The 22,520-nt window shown below is 41.3% G+C and overlaps 1 protein-coding gene and 1 long non-coding RNA gene across 4 annotated transcripts; one reads left to right on the plus strand and one right to left on the minus strand.

Moving 5' to 3' along the window:
- Positions 1–845: 845 nt before the first annotated feature.
- Positions 846–20,708, minus strand: bbox1 (butyrobetaine (gamma), 2-oxoglutarate dioxygenase (gamma-butyrobetaine hydroxylase) 1). Of its 3 annotated transcripts, none has more exons than XM_085460030.1 (8): positions 20,625–20,708; positions 16,357–16,814; positions 14,798–14,912; positions 4,812–5,010; positions 3,189–3,294; positions 2,830–3,026; positions 2,005–2,171; positions 846–1,201 (listed from the first exon to the last, which is right to left on the minus strand). In XM_085460030.1, exons 2-8 carry the CDS (start codon positions 16,756–16,758, stop codon positions 1,041–1,043), a joined length of 1,347 nt encoding a protein of 448 aa, XP_085316156.1. In that variant the 5' UTR covers positions 16,759–16,814; positions 20,625–20,708; the 3' UTR covers positions 846–1,040. The 3 variants fall into 3 exon arrangements, with proteins under 3 accessions (XP_085316156.1, XP_085316139.1, XP_085316147.1); XM_085460013.1 differs by lacking the exon at positions 20,625–20,708 and adding an exon at positions 18,529–18,707; XM_085460021.1 differs by lacking the exon at positions 20,625–20,708 and adding an exon at positions 18,442–18,520.
- On the plus strand, positions 12,017–14,864 carry LOC146719068 (uncharacterized). Its single transcript, XR_014920946.1, has 2 exons — positions 12,017–12,082; positions 14,632–14,864. It is a non-coding gene; the product is annotated as an uncharacterized LOC146719068 (long non-coding RNA).
- Positions 20,709–22,520: the final 1,812 nt, after the last annotated feature.

Consider the following 22,520-nt stretch of genomic DNA (forward strand, 5'->3'; position numbering starts at 1 on the left):
ACACAATAATATAATGAACAATAAGTTTGATTTCAGACTCGTGAATCGTCGTCTTCAGACAGAACAAGTGAGAGATTTCAGAAACGGGGCTTGCTGAGCCAAATATTTCCACCAGAGAATGGGCAATGGTAAATTAGTGTAGAAAATGTATAAATTAAGAAGTACCAGGACAGAAAATAAAATCTCATAGTTAAGCATGTAAAAACTCATTTATAAAAACCTTTGTCAGCTTTAAAGCACCTTTAAATTTAGGAGTAAGGTGTTTCTCTTAATTCTTGCATTGTTGCGTTGCACAGTGCGACACATCTGCAGAGCTCCAGTCATCCTGTAACCTTTGCAGATTTTTGTAAATCACTAATATATATATATATATATATATATATATATATATATATATATATATATATATATCCAGGCAACCAGTGGCTGTGCACTGCCTGGATTGATTACAAGAAGGCCTATGACTCAATGCCCCACAGCTGGATACTGGAATGCCTAGATAGATATATAGATATATATATAGAGATAGATATATAGATATATATATAGAGATATATATATAGATATATATATAGATATATATATAGATATATATATAGATATATATATATATATATCGATATATATAGATATATATATATATCGATATATATATATATAGATATATATATAGATATATATATATATCGATATATATCGATCTATATATAGATATATATCGATCTATATAGATCTATATATATAGATCTATATCTATAGATCTATATCTATAGATCTATATCTATATATATATATCTATAGATCTATATCTATATATATATATCTATAGATCTATATCTATATATATATATATATATAAACAAACATTTATAGTTTAACAGTTTGATTACAGAGGCAGCAATTCAGCTCTTGACCTGTTGCCTGGTAGGTCAACACGTTTGCACTCTGCCCTCTCAGCATTTTTAAAACATACGTTCAGCTTGACTTCTTCTCCAAAGGATCTAAAGCTACTTATTTCAACATGGCCGTACGTCTGGAGCTCACAAGTCCTCGTGGACTGCCTTGCGGAGAATCCGGAGACGGGACATGACTTCGTCCCAGTCCAGGTAACAACCCTCGAGGTGCCGGAGCCTCTCCACCCTGCTGATGTAGCTCTTTCGGCCGTGAAGCAGACGCCAGTTATCAAAGGTTACGATGTCACCTGAAATAGAACCACCACCAGAGATCAGATGTGAAGCTGTGGGGCACGTCATTGATCCTAGATTTACTTCAGCACAGACTTTCATTTTCTTATTTGCCCCACCTCGTTCAGAGAGGTCAGAGTTGGCTGCAGAACAGCTTATAATAGCTCACAGGCGTCATTATGCTTCAAATAAAATCTGAAACCTCTGACATCGCAGTCTCGGAAACCGCTGGACGACAGTCCTAACTTCCCAAAGCTGGCACTACCACATCAAACAGCATGAGCCAAAGTCTCATTGTGCTGTGGGCAAAATTCAGCACAAGACAAAAGCAGCTTTAAAGTCAGGTCATCAGGATGGAAGCCTGAGGAATGCTGTCAAAAAACTGCCTCTCTGCTAACACCACTGTGCCTTCGAGCCCCACTCTGAAGTCCTTTAAATAAGTTCATCTCCGCTACCCGATGCTGCAGACTCTTAGCACACTGTTTTTTCAGAGGGTGTTGCATTACACTCTGGTCGTTTGCTTTTCTCTGCAGCAGCGGCACTGACACGTCACATGTCATCGCGACCCTGACGAGGACAAAGCTGTCGTTGCCCATCGCCGTCACAGTTCGTTTTCTGTTTAACACAAGCATTATCCTGCAGACTGCGCCCACCTCCCTCTCTGCATCCATTTTATTTGCACTCTCTTTCCTCGCACCTCTCACTTATTTTCATTTCGTTCTTCCACTAACACACACTGTTTGGTATACAGGAGCATGGATGGGGGCCTTTTACACACACATATTCTTCTCATTTTTAATGGAAAGAGGTGCACGCTGACCTGGCTCCATCCTATAGGTGACCACGTTCTCCGGTCGGTTCATGATGTCCACGTAGGCCTTCAGTGCTCTGTAGAAGGGTTGGACCTGATGTACGGGCAGGTCCAGCACCGAGTCTCGGGTGGCGTTATTGTAGTTGATCTTCACGACTTGCCCGTCTGCGTCGACGCTGCACCGAGAGGACAAAGCTCAAAGTCAAACTAAAGTGAATCGGGACTTTTAGAGATGAGACAACCAGTCCATTAGATGCTCCACAAGAATGAATTAGAAAGCATTTCATGATTAGGCATTTTAGTCATGTATTAAGGAAGCATGCAACTCACTACCAATTCACTGAGTCTAACAGCACAACTAAATTGAATTAGTCAGTTTAATATCTTAGATGTAACTCCAGCAACTGATTATGAAATTCACTGCAGATCATTTTTCTACTCATTCATCTTTGCTCTCTACTCCCACCTTATCATTGTGACAGTAGTTACCGCACATTGACTAATTTGACATAAATCCAGCTTTTTTCAGTTACACTTGAACAGACACATGTGACTGAACATCTAATTAGCATACAATTAATACGAAGCTACGCTCTTATGATCTGCACAGCTCATGTGTGAACATAATCACTGTGAACAGCAGATGGCAGTGTCCCATTTCAAATGACAAAAATACACACCTAAGCGTATATAAGTGTACAGAAATGTCACTGTGTAGTTTCTCTAAAAGTCTGAATCTCTGCTTTATATAAAATGAGTAAATGTGTGTGTGTGCCGGGGAAAAAACCTCAAAGAAAGCACAAACTGATGATCTGCCTGATCATCTCCACTTACTCAATGATGCAGTTCTTGGACTGCAGCATGAAGTCGCAGTAATCTGTCCCGGTGTCGGTGAAGTCCACGCGCAGCGAGGTGAGCGTCTGGAAGGCCTCTGGGTCTTCTCTCTGCAGCTGCTCAGCCATGTGGAAGCCGTCCACCACTTCGCTCTCCCCTCCTTCCTTAGCCTGGTTGATGCAATGTAGAAACTGCACCTACGCCAGCCCGACACAGACACACACACATGCTCCACAAATGCTCGTTTTACAACTCTGACAACGTAAAAGCCGAACGCAGCCATAACTCAGGAGCGATACCATATCGGTCTGCTGTTATTTCATCTTCCAAACAGAGCGTACAAGTAAGATTTTACTCACTCCAGGTGCAAAGTGTAACGCCGGGTAGTCTGTATGCAGACTGAGCTTTCCTGAAGTGTAGGCTACATTGTTTGCCATGGGTTTGTCCTGGACCTGCCATGTGTGCCTGAGGACAAAGATAACATTCATTAATATACTCCACTTTAATTATTTAACTTTAGCTTTAGAAGATCAGCGGCGACAATTAGGCCGCGTGGAGGAAAAAGGACGAGATCAGATGAAGTTCGGAGGGTTCCCTGAGGGGGGAAAGCAGGCAGCTTCACAGGAATGCTCAGCCTGTGGCCTCTTAAGCAGGCACTTCATTGAGATGCAGCAAGAGTCGAGCACTAATGAGGTAAAGTTATCTTCCATGTTCTGTTTGCATGTCTCGTTCGGATGATGCGGGGGTCGTAAAACTGTCTCGTTTCTGTGATGGCAGGCCTTCAGCTTTAGTCTGCAGACTCTTTTACTTCCAGTGGCATGAGCTCATCTGCTGGCAGAGGCAAAGCTTTACGCTCCAAACCTCTGTTCTGACTGAGTGCACCAGGTAATTCCTCTGGCTTAAAAAAAAAAAAAAAAAAGCTGGAATGCTTTTAGGTTGTTTTCCCCGTCTCTGTCCTCAAGTAATCAGCACAGCAATAAGTCAAAATGATGAACTCTGGTGTGGTGAAAGGGGCCCCGACGGCCGTTCGCTAAGCTCCTCCATGAAACCGAAATGAATCAAAGCTATGGATTATTCACTATTGGACATATTTCGTTTTTTTGCCTGTCCCATTTGGTTCTTTAGCCGTCAGAATTGTTGTCTGAAGACCAACAAGGATACCCAATGGATTTACTTTGCCAAATGGATCATCGTGGCATTGCTGTATTGGTCCATTTGATTGACCTTTGTTTTTATTATTTATTTTATTTTATTTTCAGTTGCTACAGACGGGACAGACATGAGTGAGGGATAGGAAAGGGAGAGGGAGGAAAAGAAGGGGAGAGGGACAGTGAGAAAGGGAAAAAAATCTCCTGGATCACCTGTTGAGAGAGAAAGAATAGAAAACAAGCAAAAAAAAAACCAAAGCAACATACTAAACACAACACCATCGCATTAATCTAGCTAAGTGTAAACAGCAGTAAATACTAAATATTCAATGTTGTTGTGCAGCACGCAGGACAGACAGCGCACAATGTGCTTTGAAGTAGCAGCAAAGAAAGGTGTAATTTAAGTCTACGAACAGTGAACACACCCGTGTGTGCACACCTGTGTGGATCAGCACGCTTGTATTCAAATGGTTTCCACATGTAATGGTCTGCAAGAGGATGTAGAGAGCCATAACCCCGTCCCCCAGGGCATGAAGCAGGCATGGAGGAGATCCAGGCCCCAGACATATTTCGTTAATGTACCAAAGTCAGAATCTGAGCCCTTCTTTCAGCACAATATCGAGCTCTTTCTGATTCACTGGAAAAAGACATGCATTTTTTTAAGGGTCTTTTGTATTTAAATTCTTACTAATAACACTCCGGGGCTCTGCTCCAGCTAATATATGATCGGTGGAAAATTCAACAGCTCGGGATTTAGAGGGGAGTCAGATTATTAAACAATGGCTTGGCTGAGGATCACTGGAGCAAAAATGGAGGAAGATCACAGAGTCTTACCCGTAAAATGTCAGCCTGAGATAGCCAATCCTCTCAGCCAGTCTGGCCACTTGGCCCTGCTCTGCAGGAGCCCCCTTCAGGTAGACCATGCCAACACGACGCAGGGCCAGGAGCCAAGTGAGCGCGGCCTTATCGTCACGGAGGACTTCGTCAAAGTCTGCTGAGGGAATGCGCAGTGTCGAGTCCCAATAATAACGCCCTGAAACGAGGAAGCGGACACGGCAGAAAGTTCACTTCTTATGTACGTGTTTATTTCTGGTTTCTGTCTGTCAAGAATTAAAGCTGGTTGTGCGACACAAGAACACAAAGCATTCTAAAGCAACAGCCTCTGTGCCATAACGGCTCCGTTACACAAACAAATGCTGTACAGCGAGGGCAGGAGTGCTCTGCAGCAAAGCATTTTATCAGATGTTACACTCTTGTTTTGTCCTTCTTTGTCAGCGTGCTGGTATAAACCCGAGTTGGCTTCTAGCTGACTGAGAGACTGCAGGTTGCACAGACAGTTTTATATAACCTGTAGATATCTGGAGATCTTTGCACTCTCTGAAGGAGGTCAAGCCAATAAACTGGGTGGCAAGGGCCCACACCACAAAACGTTCCGAGCTGCGTGCCCCCCAAGGTGGATCCTCAGGTGGTTGAACCAATCCCTGCAAGTCATCTCACTTCTTTCCTCCGAGCTCTTCTCCTCCGCCGCCGCCCTCCTCCAATAAAAGGCGTAAAAATTCAAAGAATTAATCTGAGCCTGTTGACTTCAGCTGCAATCAGATATAGGGCACGTCTGCTCTCTCAGACTTTCCATCAGCACACATTTGACCTTCCAAACCCCCCCCCCCCTCCCCAATCCTCTTCTCATCCTGGTATATGCTGCAGGTGAATGAAATCAAGTCAACATGGAAATATGACCACAAACACTTTTTATTATCAAATGAAACACAATGAGTAGTTGGATTTCCTTTGTTTAAAAAACAACAACAATATTAAGTAGCAGCTAACAGTATGACTGATGTGATGTTTGTTTTATTGCAAAAAAGGAAACAATTCATTTAAAGTCCATTACTGCCCCCTGCTTATTAGTTCCAATTAAATCTAGAAACGCTGCAGATCTCCACTGCATGCCATCGTGTGTGCGCTTGAAGAAGAATAGCTTGCTGAGAAAAATCAGCACGTCTCCATCAGACAGACAGAAGTGTGGAGAAAACCCCCCCAAAATCCTCTCACTGCTCTCCACCCAACTGGCTCGACTTCTTTTTCCGTGGAGCCTCCCTCCAGTGACTTCCAACGAAACAGCTGCTAAGTGCATTTGTGGGGGGAGGAGGAAGAGGAAGGTTTAAACTGAGGAGATTTTGTACCTGTCTGATGTTTGTGGCTCCTTTTCGTGTCTTTTTTTCCTTTGTCCACCGACTTCCAAACAACTTTCCAAATGGCTGCATCATAAGCAGATTACAAGGCTAAGGCTTGCAGGAGATGGACACACAGGGCGAGCGCGCTGAACCTAATGCATAATTTATCATCATCTAAAGTGTTTCAAACCGCAAAACAAAATGCGACTGTTTGCTCTGAAGGCCACAAAGATTTAGAGGTATGACAAAAAGACTTTAACTGGTGATGCGGAGTTTCAGAGCCGCTGAGGCAGAGATGCAGCATCAGTCAGAAACACAGCGATCGTGACTTGCAGACCTCCCTCCAGGCTGTTGTCACAAACAATCAGTTTCTGGCTGCACAATTCAAAGGGTCAGGAACCTGCTGCTTGTTAAAACTTGTCAAGAGGGCGGTGGGCAACAGAGATGGGGAACGAGAAACTGGGGCAAAGGTCAAGCCCCAGTGTTACAATTACTCTTGTGAAACTGGAACTGTCTTGTACAGGCATTGCGGCGTTTCAGCTCTGCAGTTTAGGGTGTCACTCGTGACAAAGGGGCTACAGCATTAGCTGCAGTGTGCGTATACATCAGCTGAGCAGTCCTGGCTCTAGTTCAGCTCCGATCTCATTGTGGAAACGCATCACGTTCGCCGCTATCAGGGGAATTCACAGCGTGGCTGCTGGGTTGAACAAAAGACGAGAACTTTGCAGAGTATCTGCTTTCTAATCAAGTAATCAGCACCTAACATTAGCTTGTTTTTAACTGGCAAGGCTAATCACAAATCTTGCCTGGGAGGAATCATAAAGGAGGATCTTCCCCCGTCACACTGATCACACATTATGAAACAAAATAAGTTTTCTTTTCACCCGAACAGCTTTTGCTAACCTGTTTCTCTGCAGCTGCTGTTACACTCACAGTGCAGTTCTATTCAAAAGATATTCTTTGATTTAAAGCTGCTTCTCTGCATCAACAATGGATTAAAAGCAGCATGTGAATATGAACGATGTCAGACAATTTTCAGTTGTCAGCTTGCCTCAGCTTATTGGAGCCTCTCCTTTTCACTGCTCTCGTAGCTTGTTTTCCCAAGCAGCTGGAAGTGGGTTTTTGGCAATAAAGCACCAAGTTTTTTTCTACCTGCTCTGCACTTAACAGTTAAAAAACACAGCTGCCAAGATGCTGGTGAACACTGAGGAGTGCTGGTAGCTAAAGAGACAGATTTGTAGGAGGTGGGGGTGACCAAAATCAAATCTTAGTGAAGTCAATGCTGTAGTTCTATTAATGAAGTGAACACAAGCTCAGTGTCCTGCAGCAGTAAACCTGGGCAGATCAAGTCCAGTACACAATATTCTTGTCCTGTAAGTACAAACCACTCAAAGCTCTTAATCACCAATTTTTTTTTGAGTATTCTTTTGGAAAAGCATCCACACAGGCAATAAGAACCATCACTCTCTTTTGCATAGTTTCCAGCTGTGGTTACCGGTGGTCTGGTGTCAGAATTAGCATGTGTGTGTTTTTTAAATATCAGTATGCAAAAGAAAAAAATAATAAAACAGAGCAGAGCAGTGTCAAACTGAGGCAGCCTCGAGTCTGCACTGTGTTCATTTGTGTAAAATCACTGTGGGTTTCACACACAGGACTGTGCTGCCATGTGCTTGAAGGGACACCCTCCGACAGCCTGACAAGATATGTGCATAATCCCCTCCACTGTGCCCCCACCCCCCCAGTCCTGGTCTGCTACAGTGGCTTTTCCAGATGAGGAAACCTGAAGCCGTGGTTCCCGTGGTCGTCAGGCAGCTCATGGCAGTTTGGCTCTGCTCTCGCTGGGCTGTGTGATTTAAGCTCGCAGGCCCAGGGTCGCTCTCCTCTGCAACTGGGAGCGCCTTCAAAGCTCTACTTGAATCACTGCAGTTATCCAGAGCTTTTGTTTTGACTTGGTTAAGTTTTATCACAGAGCTCAGATCAGCAAACTGCTGTTTATACTGAAAGCAGATTTTAGAAGTTTTACTGAATATATGCAATCTCCTTTGTTTTTGTTTTTTTTTAAAGTGGAAAAATGACCCCGCTATCTGTACTTTTTATTTGATTTTAGTGGTGCATCAATATAAACTATGGTGGGATCCTTTGTACTCTTATTGGTTAAAGATCTACAATCAGTCAAATCAGTTTTGTTTTAGTTTTTTTGTCCCAATAGATTTTGCTTTGTCTCTCTACGAAGGACTAAAAGAAGCTTTTCATGTAAAGAAGAAAGAGCAGAAACGGTCACTACTGGCTTTTATCAATGTTTTAAACTATTTAATGTTCCAATATAATCCTTTTCTAAGAAGACACCTGGAAAGAAATGTGCAGTCATATTCTACTCAACAATTACCAAGCACATTTGCATTTTCCTAGCATATGTACCGGAGTGTGCGTTTATCAATGGCACTGCAAGACCATCACGCCACCTTTCCACTAGTGCAACAAACACACCTTTATTAATGAAACAGACGCGGATTACGGAGCAGCCAACTTGTGCATTACCACTTTGGAAGACACAGTGTGAGCAGTGTTTTCTCACCGAGGAGCAGCAGTCCCCTCCGCACGCTAATCCAAACTTTCTCCATCTGCAAATTTAGTTTCCCGAAACTCAACTGAACACTGTGCTAGTTTGTCAAAATCATGTCTTTTTTTGGAAACTTATACGCAACTCTTTCAGCATTATTTCAAGTGCCAAGCGGGACGTCCGCCTTGCCAAAGAAATGAAAAATCCAATCATTATAGTCATTAAGCTTCCCGTGGAGTCTGATGCAAAGGTGTTGAAATTTCAAATGAGATGACAAAGAAAAGGGATTTAACCCAAATATAACTGATCCGTGAGGAATTATAGGAATACACCGTGAGAAATAAACTGTGTTGCGGGTGAAAAATGGTGAAATCTGTTGAAAGGGGGCCAATTTTGAGGTCGCTTGAAAGAGACACCTGATATATGAAAGGCTTGGTGAACCAATCGTATTTCTGACAAGTCTGAAGTGCTAAACCCCTCAAGACAGAGCGCATGTGTTTGGAAAGTTGGTTGTGCTGAAACTGTAAACGGCGTGTGAAGTGATGATCCAGTTTGGAAGAACGTACGTGTTTTTCCGCTGTTGGACTTCCACGGCTGTTTCCAGGGAAGCCGCTCGGTCGACTGATGACACAGAAGGCTAAACTCAGACCAGATGGCAAAGGGGAAAAACATCATTGAAACTGGGAACTGACAAATCAGCTGCTATGAAATCCATCAGCAGACTTAATGAAGAAAAATCCACCAGTCAGTCAGTACGTTTACGATATATGTCCAATTCAAATGGAATGCTAATTGATTTATAATGTAAATATTAAAAGCAGGAAATTAGGGCAAAAAATACATTTTTAATGCTACGGAGAGCAAAGAAAACTGACACATTTTCTCTTTAGAAGGGAAAAGGATAACTGAAAAAGGCAACCAGGTTGATCGAAAAAACAAAACAAAACATGTATCTGTGTACAGGACATGGGTGCCAACACATGTGTGCAAACTGCATATATTTAGACATTTTTATCAATGTATCTCCCAGAAAGAGAAACTGAACCTGAACTTCTGGACTTTATGGCTGCACTGATGCGAAAATGATCATTTCCCTGATACCTTTGGACAGTTTCATTTTAGCCTGGAATTCTCTAGTTAGTGGAATCGGTACAAAATCGAGCAGCAACGGATTTCAATTTGACAAGACGACATTACAGGTTTTCAAGTCTGTTAGGGAGTATCTCTGTGGATGTTTTTAAAATGTATTAGCAAGTACTATGAAAGAGTCAGTCTGGTGCAGTACGTACTGTAGGGAAATATTTCCCCCTTTTTCTGTTTAGGTCAGCTTTTGTCAGACTTTTGACAGCAGAAATACTTTTTTGGCTGTGATAAGTTACTAGGACGTTTTTTTGGCAGGCCAGAGAAAGGACAGCTGTAAAAGCGAAAAGAAACCTTTTTCAAAATTAAAAAAAAGTCCAGTATACTACTTCATGTATTGCTTCAGATTTTAAACACACTTTGTGTTTCATTTTTATCTAAACTGATCAACAGCAGGAGTATTGAGTGATGCATGTGTTGAAGGAGCTATGACTATGGAAAGAAAACACTGTGCAACTGAAGAAAAATTGCAAAATGATTGTAAAATAAACCCTGCTCTTTTATGAAATATGATTAACAATAAACCAGGGGACCAACGATTACTGTAAACACAGGCATAAATCTTTTGTTGTGACTTTGCCATCTATCAGTGAAGCACTGTTTTGATATTCAAAATCACTCTGAATGTGAATGGATGTGCTTCAAAGAAGAAAGTGCGCTTTTACTAATAAAACCTGATCCTGATATTCTGCGAAATCGCATTTAAAGACTCAACTTGTTACAAGAGTAATGACATGCCATTATGCCCCAGTTGAGGATGAACAGTTGGCTAAATTAGAGAATACTCATAACTGCAATTTAGAAAAAGAAGAGACTACATATGTGAAGTGGTGGATAAGTGTGAGGAAAAAAGCTCAAAGCCACGTATTCAGGCTTATTTTTACCCACTTAACCTGTTTCATTTCTGCCTTTTAAATACCAGTGACATAAAATTAGTCATGAAATCAACCCCGGCTAAATAAACATGACAAGCTCCAAGTGGGAGGCCCGAGATGATTACATGGCTCAAATACTGAAAGCATCTGGCAGGCTTTAAGTAAATCACTGACAGATTTATTATGAAAGGAAGACTCATTGCAGATAAGGATGTGAGTGACATATGCTTTTAGTGTTCCCGAGAGCACTGCGACATCGTCACTCTCCTTTAAACGATGTAAAGGGTTCATAGTGCCAGCAAGATAATGGCATGAGTGTATTCCAAAAGTCCCGAACATATCTACAAAGGAGATGTAAATACTCGATCCACACAGAATAGCTAAGTCTATTAAATGCGTCATTCCGTGCCGACTGTGCGTTGAGCTCAGTGTCTGCGCATGCCAACACATCTGCTGTAATATTTTCTAATATGTATGAGCAGGAATGATTTCACAGCTATGTTTATTTACAGCAGCATTTCTAACGCAACAGACTTGAACTAACAACACTCATTTAAACTTGTAATGCTGCAATAAAGCATAAAATCTCAAATCCAGTTGGTACTTCCTGTCCAGGCTTTGCTCGAGGAATAATCCTGATTGGGAAAGCAGTGGATCGAACAACAAGAAAGCACTGACGTTCATAGATCCACGTCACACATCAAAGCTTTTTTAACTCGCGGTGGACTCTTGGTCATTATATCAAATCTCAATTTTAGATAAGTTCTTTTTAAATATCAAGTAATCAAACAATTTCTGCACAAATGCAGTAAAACATGAAAGCATATAAGGCAGTAAGAACCACAACAGTTTAAAATAAAAAGGTACAGTGGAGTTTATAAGAAATCCCCACTCGCAGAAACCGAGCAGCGTGAGTTTAAATCTGTGGTCGCACGTTATCTGCAGGCTCAGGGATTCGTTTGTTCTGAAAGGAAGGAAATACAACGGTGAGCTTGTATTTGCTAAGAACATGCTGCTGTGTTCTTGACCCTCAGTCTGAATTCATTTTCCATATGGTACAGACAGACAGGGGTCTGCGTGAGACTCGGTTACACTGACGTCAGCTTTTTTTTTTTCCTCTTAAACACAGCCCACTTCCTTACAGCGTTTCACATTAGCTTAGATTTTTACTGAGTGTATTTATCAGGATAATAAATTTGAAATTCTGACATATTACAGACCTATCTAATATATTTAAGTTTATACATTTTTGGAACTGACACAATCTTTGTTATTTTATTTTTTCCAGGTAAAGTTATGAAGAATACGGGCTTAACGTGCAGACTCACCTGGACTTCCACAACAAAAACAGCACTGGTAGATGATCACAGAGTCATTTCCATCGTAAAGATAAAATTTTATCGAAATCAGCCAAGGAATTCTGTTTAAAACCAAAAGTCAGCCCAGCTCTGGAACAGCATTCTTTGGACAGATGAGACAGATCAGTCTGTACCAGAACAAGGAGAAGGGAAAAGTACGGAGGAGGCTTGGAAAGGCTCACGATCCGATGCATACAACATTCCCTGTGAAATATGGCGGATGCAGTGCGACACATGGTTAAGCACTTTGTCCCTGCTGTAGACAAAACAAAAGGCAAAAAAGGCATTTATCAGTGATACTCATCTGTATCACTGAATAACTGTCCCCGATTGATGTCTAATAGCATTTCACCAATAGCTTTCTGGTGAGCTACACACTTGTGATTTGAAAGGCACAAATAGTAAAAGAAAGCAAGAAAAAAGCCCTACTTTAGACAAAAAGTGAAGTTTTAAAACATGATGAATAAAAACCCCAAAGCTCAAATTATCACATTGACCTCACTGCGTCTCAAGTGTGCTACACTTTCGCTTTCACAAGCCCACTTGGGCCTGTAAAATCGAGGAGCGCTGCATGAAAAAGCACACAGAAATTCAAACGGTGGGCTTCACTTTAGCCACAAACAAGTAAGTGAGTGAGAATACGAGAAAAAAACCTCAGAGGTGAACGCTGTGCATCATCCATCTTTTGAGAATGTAGACCTTTCCGGTATTTTTCAGTTCGAGGAATTTCATGCTGGCGCTCAGGAGGAAATAATTAAACCCAGTGAGTGCGTGTGTGTGTGTGTGTACGTCATCTTTTATTGTGTTTTGATGCATGATCTTAGCAGCGCCTTCCAGGAGCGCTCCTGGCTCTGAGCTGAGCGCTTCTGAAAAAAAAAAAAACCCTAAACAACAAAATGACTGTCTGTAAATTGCTATGAGGGCGATCTACTTACACCTCCACATGAATAGAGGAGTTCTGCAACACAAGACACACACGTACAGACCCTTAATCAGTCTGGAACAGAGCAGGAGCCGCTCAGCCCTGTGGATCCTTCAGGACCACGTGTGTGTACACAAACCAACTACAGTCCATCCCCCGCTCCACTGAAGTGCTGCTACCTTGTTCCACAGCTGAACTTTCTCCTCTGCTTGTCTGGCAGACTGTAAAGCGTCCTGGGCCATTGTAAATGTACTGTAAAATGAGTTTTCTTCTAGTCTTTTAAAAAAAAAGTATTGTAATGTTACAAAGCGAAAAAAAACAAACAATGTTTGCAAAGACGAGTTTAAATCGGGGGCATCTTTTTGTTCCCTGGGAAAAGCTCGGAATTTACACGAATTTTCATTTTAGCAGCTACACAGTCAAGCGGCGCTCACAGTGACTGTATTCACGTCGCATGCCAAGTGCTATTACATTTTCTACTACACATTCATTCATATATTTCCCTGCAGATAAACCTGTCTAGTTCAGACACACTATTGTCAGATACAACTGATTGGAAAACACTTTAAACTAAAAAGCGACGATGGAACAAAAACAACAACTACATGAAGTATGAAATACCAGTCTGCAATTGTTCTAACTCTACAGTAATCCCAGCAAGAAATTTATTTCAACTGAGCAACCTTGACAGTCTCATTAACAGACTACAGGGATACGCACAAACAGCTTCCGAATATAATTGTGACACAGTGGAATAGGCCTACAGAAATTACTCCGTTTATGTCCAACAGCGCTAAAGCAGAAAATGTTTCATTTACACCGTCCACACAGGAGGATACATAATTACCCACTTCCAACGTGCCTGCGTTGAAAGATGAAAATTAAATCATCTTGTATTTTGCAGTAAATTACTGTGAATGCATTACTCAGAGTTTGATACGAACTCATCGCTGACTGAACTTTTCTGTGTTGGACAAAAAAAAGAAAAAAAAGAAGTCAAATGAATCACCGTGTGCTGAAATAAAACCGGCTGCACTTAACTTCTATTCTTCCCGTTCGGACTGTGAGTCGCATCTAATGTGAAATATGAGGTTCTGTGGTCACAGTATGGAAAATGTGATCCGTGACGAGCTTCGTTGGACTTGCTGCTTTACCGTTTACGTGCAAGCTGGTAACACCTGCTGCTCGGCAAGCTGATAAATTGCCGTTTTCAGATACTGCTTTGAAAATGCAGTTATTCATGACAGTGTTTGTTCATCCTGTTAATTTTGAGACAGCTGCGGCGTGATTTATGGCCCCCTTTAAAGATAATCTATTTTACCATTACATCAACAATAATTAGAAAGTAATCACTGGTTTAAGACTACAGCAGCCCCAATAACGGCAGCCCTTTTTGTCACCAATTTAATGGTTTCATTTTGTGGCCTTCTCAGTTAAACTCCACATAAGTAAATACAATACAGTAGAAGATCAAAAATAAGAGTAAATTCTACTTTACAAGAACATCACAAACTAAAGCAGAGATATTAAATGAAACTCCCCAAATGTACATAAAACATTCTCTTGGTGGAAAGATTTTTGGCACACACTGTTGCAATCTGATAATACCTTCTACCTTCTTTCAGGTGACAAAGCTTAGCCCATGATGAAACGCATGCAATTCAAAAGATCACAGCACAGCTCGGCACAGGAAATCCTGGATAGAGGGCGAGGCCGCTGCTCCTATCAAGTACATGACATCCTAAAAGTACAGACTTTAAATTGAGTGAAAATTATGAAAGCTGGACTCACTATTGAGGAAAAGCTCTTCCTGCATTGCCTGTCGGGCAGCAGGAGAGAAGCAGCGTTTCTTCAGCCACTCTGCATCAAAGACACTGATGTGCTGGTCGGACCATACGATGGAGACCTGTGGAGAGATGAAAGCTTATTGAACTGGTTTGTCAAAGTGCTCTTTTTCTTTTTAAGTGTTCACCTAATATTTTGTAGTGATTGCTAATCAACTGAAGTAAAGTTTGTGTCAAATGAACAATCCATGTTTATTTATCTTTCCAAATACCTGTGGAGGCTTTTAGCCAATCCAACCACGTCCTCAAACCTTTTGGTATTTTTAAAGACGCGTGTTTGCTATAATGCATAATGGCTATCCAGTATATCTTGGCACAGGAAACAGGATGCACACGGTAGCTTGGCAGTGCTGTCACGTCAAAGGAATCTGTTTATAGCCGTGTCCTACTTCAGGGCCTGGATCCTCTGAAGGACACAGTTCACTGGGGAGATTTCTTTGGAGGACTTAAAGGTCAGGCTGAATGCGCCAAAATTAGACTGTCTGACCTCATCGACCTCCTCAGTTCATCACCAGGCAGTTTCTCAGTAACAATAAGCAAAGTGTAAATGTCATTCCCGAACTGGAACAAGTTTCATGACAACCAAGTATAATGAGATGCATTTAAAATTTTAAACACGACAACGACACAAGCGCACCCAAACAAACTGCTTAAAGCAGAGCAACGAGAATAGAGTTGTGGAGATGTCATGTTTGAATCTTTGTAAAACATTTGAAATATCAGTTCTTCTGCTGAATTCATGTTTACTTATTTGTTTGGCCTGAAAACATCAGATAAAAGCAAGTAATCACTATATATTTTCCAGGGCCTAAGGTGACACCACTTTTTCCCCTAAAGAACAGTCAAAATTAGAATCCCTGCCTAGTGCCTGTACGCCCAGCAAACTAGCCAAGGTGCAGCTTTCATGCACATCTGTGCTGACTCATGATGTATGCAGTAAAGGCTAAAGGAACTTAACATTAAGTATCACACCAACCTGAAATCTAATCACATCTCCTCCTTCCGTTTCCGAGTTAATGTTCTGAATAATGGGCAAGAACGTGCAGAACATTATAATATCAGTTAAGTTGACCTTTTATCCTGTTTGATATTTGGTGAAAAGATCTTACGCTATGGCCAAAAAATAAAGAAAGAAAGAAATTGTGAGATAACACCAGTGACCTTTGACCACCAAAATCTAATCAGTTCATCCTTGAGTTTAAGTGAGCTTTTGGATATTATTTTGGATACTGATTAACTTAAAAGAGGACCAACTCATCTGCTGTTGATCTTACAGGTGAAAGTTATAAGGAGCGCAAAAGAAGTGGTATTTCAAAATAATGTGCAAGTACAACTACATGACTGGAGAGAAATTACTGTTGAACCAGAGAGTAGCTCTGGAAATCCACTCGCAGCCAACTTGAGTCATAATTTTAACTTTCATCCTTTTCTCTAAACATAAAACATCCATCTTGTGTGTCTGTGTGGAACTCTGAAAACCACAAGCCAAGTTTGGCAGCAGCCCACCTTGTTGTCATTGGTGACCTCCACAACATCTACTCCTGTGTGAATATCGAGATCGGCCAGCAAGAGCGTTCGGGCTTGAGCAGATTGCAGGGTACACAGTGGACACTGGCAGTTGTCTCTCAGCCAGGTGAATGGGTACAGACTGTGGCCTCCATCCTCCCACTCCACCTCCATCTGCCTGTCATCGTCCAGAGCTCGGACATGCCTCACTAGGTGGCGAGAGGCAGGAAGGGAGGCTGACTCCAGTGTGTGCCGCCAACGAAGATGTAATGAAATCAGGCAAGGAGGTAGAGGAGCAGCGGTTGGCCCCAGCCTACGACAAGCCCTCAGAGCCTGGCGGGTCAGAGAGGTGCTCCTCTGCAGAGCAGGCAGGGCTGAACGTGCAACAGTGCTCATCCACATTTCTGAAGGGTTTTGCCCCCGGCAGCTTTATCGCCAGATTGGAAAGGGCTAACACTCTGCAGAGAAAAAGTTAGTGACTTTAGACAATATTAAAAAGCAAGATTTTTTTTTCTCGTTTCCATGCAGCTTTTGGAAATGTGGTTTGTTGCTATGCTACACTCTGCTGACTGTGTTGATAAGACAAAGCTGCAGTTTAGAAACCACACAATTTTTCTTTTGACCGAAATGCTGAACAGTTTGCATGCACAAGACACATTAGCAATCTGAAATTGAATATGATGATTATATTCACATATTAACCTTCACCGTTTCATCGGTGGTGTGCCGATACAATACAGATACCGTTAAGCTATAAAGCCAGTTTATGTAGGGGAGAGCAGCTCGTTATGATTTATGAGATAAACAATTTTATTATTATTATTATTATTATTATTATTATTATTTTATTTTATTTTTTTACTATTTAATTTGTAAAAATGTGTATACACACACACACACACACACACACACACACACACACGTAGGAAAATATTTAGTATACACATCCAGAAATGCATACACTATTATATATTGTACATATATTTATTAGTTTCAGGTTGGCCATTCTTGTATTTTGCTCGTTTGTGTTGTTGTGTTTGCACATCTCTGTTGCTTGTGGGGCTCGCACACAAGAATTTCACTCGCATGTGCTGTGCCAGTGTGCCTGCACATGTGATGTGACAATAAAAAGTGATTTGATTGTGATTTGATTTGAGCTTTCAGCTTTTCATGTATTTTAAATTTGGGTTTAGACTGTCTTTAAAGCACTCTGGGTCAGCTTCTGTTGTTTAAACGTGTTATAGGCTATAAACAAAACAGACAACATGGTTTAGACATTTTTCATTTAAAAAATGATTTAGACAATGACAATTCAGTGGGTTACATGCTGAACTTGGATGGAAACAAAGTATCAATCCTATTGTGTTAGTATCAATCTGATACCAATACCAGCTTTGGTATCGATACAATCGATATTTGGCCTGATCCGCCCACCTCTAATGTCTGACCACCAACCACAAAAAACCGACTGGAGACAGCAAACTCACAGTTAGGAACTTATAAGTGTGAAATGTTCGGAATGCGCTTTAAAAAAATAAAAGACAGCTGGGTAATTTTGCCACCCAACTAACTAATGCATCATTCCACTTTCACAGATTCAAACAATAGCTGTAAAACATTTCGGGGGTGTAACTGTCTGTGCTGAACAGGGTTAGGTTTAGCCCTTTGATTCGTACCCCCCTCATTTGACAGCTGTGGGTGCTTGTTTTGTTACAGTTTATTTATATATAACTCAGTGCGAGATTAGCTTCTATTTCTTTAATACTGCTGACTTCAAGCTTCCCGATTCTACTGTTGTTGATCAGGGCTGTGGCACTGACAGCTGGTTTTGACAAGCATACAACATACATTGACTGAATCAGAAATGAGTTGGTGAACAGCTACTGACAGAGTGACTTATCCTCGGTCTAACTCCGTAAGGTCTAAAATGACAGCATTTAGCCGGTAGCCGCTGTGTTTGAAGAACGAGCTAACCCTCGACTGTTAGCAGGCTAGTTTCTGTCAACGCACTCGTTCATCCGGTACAACGACATCCTGAATTCAGCTTCAAAGCTAATAGCGAGACTAAACAGTGGAGCCGCTTACCCAGCAGGACTCCTGTGTCAAGTTTGTGTATTAAAGTGGCAGGAAGAAGAAAAAAAAGTCCGCCTTTTCGCCATCAACAGAATTTACCTGGATCAATTAGATGACGGTCGGTGTGTTGTTCCCACGAGCACTGCGGACGTCACAACACAACCGCCGGGTGTCAGCGTGCCAGAGAAAGTAGGTGAAAGGTTGATCGGCGGCAGTATTGAACAGGAAGACACAATCACTACACGCGCGTAAACTTTGCTCTACTTTCTTATCCCAGCCATAATACAGCCACGATACAATCTGATAAGGACAGGGTGGATGTGTTTTTAGAAACAGTAGTGGGAAAGTACAGCAGACACACGCTACACAGCTACCAGTTAATCTAACACCGTTATTTTAATTCTAATAGTAGGTGGGTCACAGTTTCAGTGTGATAAGCGCCTTTGGGTGGTTAGGGGCAAACATGTGCGCGTTTTGGAGGTCCACTAGGTTATCGTTGCACGTTATCCGCAGGTGTAATTACGAAAATGAATTACAGTCCTATTTGTTTTGTGTACCGCATTCAATCCAGTTAGCTAACATACAAAGAGCCGTAATAAAAGTTATTAATTATATCTGTGTTTACCCTGCAGTCAAATATTAAAAGATAAAGACCCTATAATAACACAGAAAAAACTCCAACAGTCAGGCAACTCCGTATGAACGAACACTTTGGCAACATTGGGAAGGAAAAACTCCCTTTTAATAGGAAGAAACCTCCACAGAACCAGGCTCAGGGAGGGGAAGACATCTGGTATGACCGACTGAGGGTGAGGGAAGAAAGACAGGACAAAAGACATGCCGTGGAAGAGATGCCTGGGTATAATAACAACTGATGATTAAATGTAGAGTGGTGTATAAACACACAGTCAATGAAAAAGGTGAGTAAAGAAGAAACACTCAGTGCACTTCAAGCTCTGCCTCCCATTCTGCTATTATGTATCCTAGGTACCCACAAGTAAACCAGAACTCTGGAAGCGAAGTGCTCTATTGAGGTGATATGATAAAACGGGGCCTTGTATGTGATAAGAGTTCAAATTTGATTCTGGATTTAATAGGAAGCCAATATGTGCGAAATATGCCCTCTCTGCCTAAAGCTCATTGGTTTGAGACAAATGCTGGGAACAGTGTTGCTTGGGAACGAAACTTAAAGGAGCACTTGAAGAAAAATGGCCAGTGCCACAATCCCCCATTTTAAAGTAAATGAGGCAGATCTGCACCAGCATTTAGACCTTTCACTTTCAGCTTTTCATGTATTTTAAAACGGGTTTTTTTTGGAGACCTGGAATGAGAATGTGCCTGTCTTTAAAGCACTGTGGGTCAGCTTCTGCTATTTAAATGTGGTATTGGTTATAATTGAAATAGACGTGACAGTCAACACAATAAGGTTCAGACATTTTTCATGGTGCCTCACTGAGGTATATTTTTTCATTTCCCAAAAAAATTAAATAAAATAAATAACACAGTTCAGTGGGCTTCATACAGAACCTTAACGGTTATAAACAAAGTGTTGATTATATTGTGCTACGATTAGGCAGATACCAGGCCTGCACTTTACAGTATGAAGGACCCTAAAAATGACTGCTGTAAATCAAATTCTGCTGAAAAATTACAACACATTTCCTTTCATAAATCTCATCTGCTTCTACTGCTTGTCAACAAATTTCAGTCTGAACCATGTTAGCTTGATGGCAGCACATAAGAAAAAAGTCCTGTAATCCCCAAAGTCTCCTGAGGAGTAAAAAAATGAGTACAAAAGTTGATGGGAAGCCATCCAATATCTGTTATGTATTTATACTTCAGTCTAGAGAAAAGTGAATGGATGACAGCCAATCCCCAGAGCCTATAAATGTCCATAGAAATTACATAAATTCTAAGTTTATATGTCTCTGTGCTTTTGAGGATGCCAGTGGAGGCACTAGATCAAATATTTATCATTCTGATATCAATAAATCTTTTACATTTATCTGGAATGAAGGTCCGAATATAAACTGTTTCTTTCAGCTTTGAAAGTGTGTCCACTTGCTACTTTTTTCTTTTAGACCAATGGTTGGGAAGTAATCAAAAAAACAAACAAACAAAAACGCATATTGAAAACTGTAAAAGTGATAAAGACATGAGTGGATAACGCACAGAACTTTTGTGTCCATTCATACCTTTTCCCCTCAGTTTTGATGCCTTCTTTGTAGGTTTCAGATGAGGATGACCAGCACACAGCAGCGGAGGAGTGTAAGTTTTAATCCAAGTGGCACCTGCTAATGCCAGAGTTTTATTTTGAAAAGCATCATTTTGAAATGATTAACCCAGGAAGAGACACATTGTCAGACACATGGTCACCTAGTTTACAGTTTAATAGATGTGCGTTTCAAAGGGTAAGAGATAATTTCTACTCAGTCACCCAAAGGCACTGGACTTTGTGCAACTGGTTCAAGTATACTCTCTGTGTTACATATGCTGTTAAATCTGTCTCACAATGTTTCTGAAATGATTGAACCAAATGGACAAAGTGCCCAGCCACAGCTGAACACTGTTCATTATGTAACACTGCAATTCATATAAAACCAAAGGTGAAATGATGACTTACCAGTAAGAATGGTAGTTAAAGCAGCTCTGCTATCACTCACTAGCCACTTTGTTAGGTACACCTGTTCATTTACTCATTAAAGGAACATGTAGTCAGCCAATTACGTGGCATCAACACTACATGCTAAAGTTCAAACCGAGCCTCAGCATGCGAAAGAAAGGTGATTTAAATTACTTTGAATGTGATGTGGTTGATAGTGCCAGACTGGCTAGTCTAAATATTTCAGAAACTGCTGATCTGCTGGGATTTTGCTGTGCAACCATTTCTATGGTTTACAGAAAATGGCCTGGAACAGAAAAAATATCCAGAATGCACCAATTGCTGGTGAAGAAATGCCTTGTTAGTACCAGAGATCAGAGAATGACCAGCTTGCTTTGAGCTAATAGGGAGGGAGCAGTAACTCAAATAACCACTTGTTAAAAACAGAACAGAAGCAGAAGAGCATCTTTAATACAAAACCCTGAAGCAAATGGGTTACAGCACCAGAAGACCACACTGCGTGCCACTCCTTTAGACGACTGGAAAAGCATTACTTGGTCTGATGAGGCTTGATTTCTGTTGTGATTTGGATGAGGGGTCAGGATTTGCTGTAAAACACCATGAAAGCCTGGATCTATTCTAACTTGTATTATGGTTCAGGATGCTGCTGCTGCTGTAATGGCGTAGGGGATATTTCTTGGCACACAGCATTTGCTGACCATGTTCATTCCTTTATGGGCTCGGTGTATCGATCTTCTGATGGCTGCTTCCAGCAGGATAATGCACCATGTCACAAAGCCCAGATCAAACTGGTTTCTTGAACATGACAGTGAGTTCAGTGTGCTCAAATGGCCTCTACAGTCACAAGATCTTGGTCTAATAAAGCACCTTTTGGATGTGGTGCAACAGGACATTTGTATTGTTGATGTAAGCTGTAACTGTGTGAGGGTGTCATTTGAATAAGAACCAGAATCTCAGAGGAATGATTACAGCACATTTGTGAATCTGTTACACGAAGAATTTAAACAGTTCTGAAGGCAAAAGGGGTCCAATCTGGTACTAACAAAGTGTACCTACTAACTTGGCCACTGAGTGATTCCTAGCCTTTTTGGTGTGCATACTCACACATGCCTGTCAGATGAGCTTCACTTCCCTGTTTATTGATAAAACTCTTCGTGGTTTAGTGTGTTAATTTGATTGAACTACTACAATAGAGAAGATTCATGGATGTAGTGCAGGAGGACTTGCAGATGGTTGCTGTGACAGAAGAAGATGCTAGCGACAAGGTGAGATGGAGGCAGATGATTCACTGTGGCAACCCCTAAAAGTGCAACTGAAAGAAGAAAATCCTTTCCATACATTTGAGCAGCCTGTGTTTGGCTCATTTGAGTAAACCTGGTATTCATATATAACATTTGGAAACAGAACACTGGTTAGACATAACTTAATGTCCTTATTAATTTTGCATCAACAATGTGGATTCTTAATT

The sequence above is a fragment of the Copadichromis virginalis genome, linkage group LG1, assembly GCF_057382275.1.
Source record: "Copadichromis virginalis isolate Kocher_CV1m ecotype Utaka linkage group LG1, C_Virginalis_male_GT1.1, whole genome shotgun sequence".
Classification (NCBI taxonomy): Eukaryota; Metazoa; Chordata; class Actinopteri; order Cichliformes; family Cichlidae; genus Copadichromis; species Copadichromis virginalis.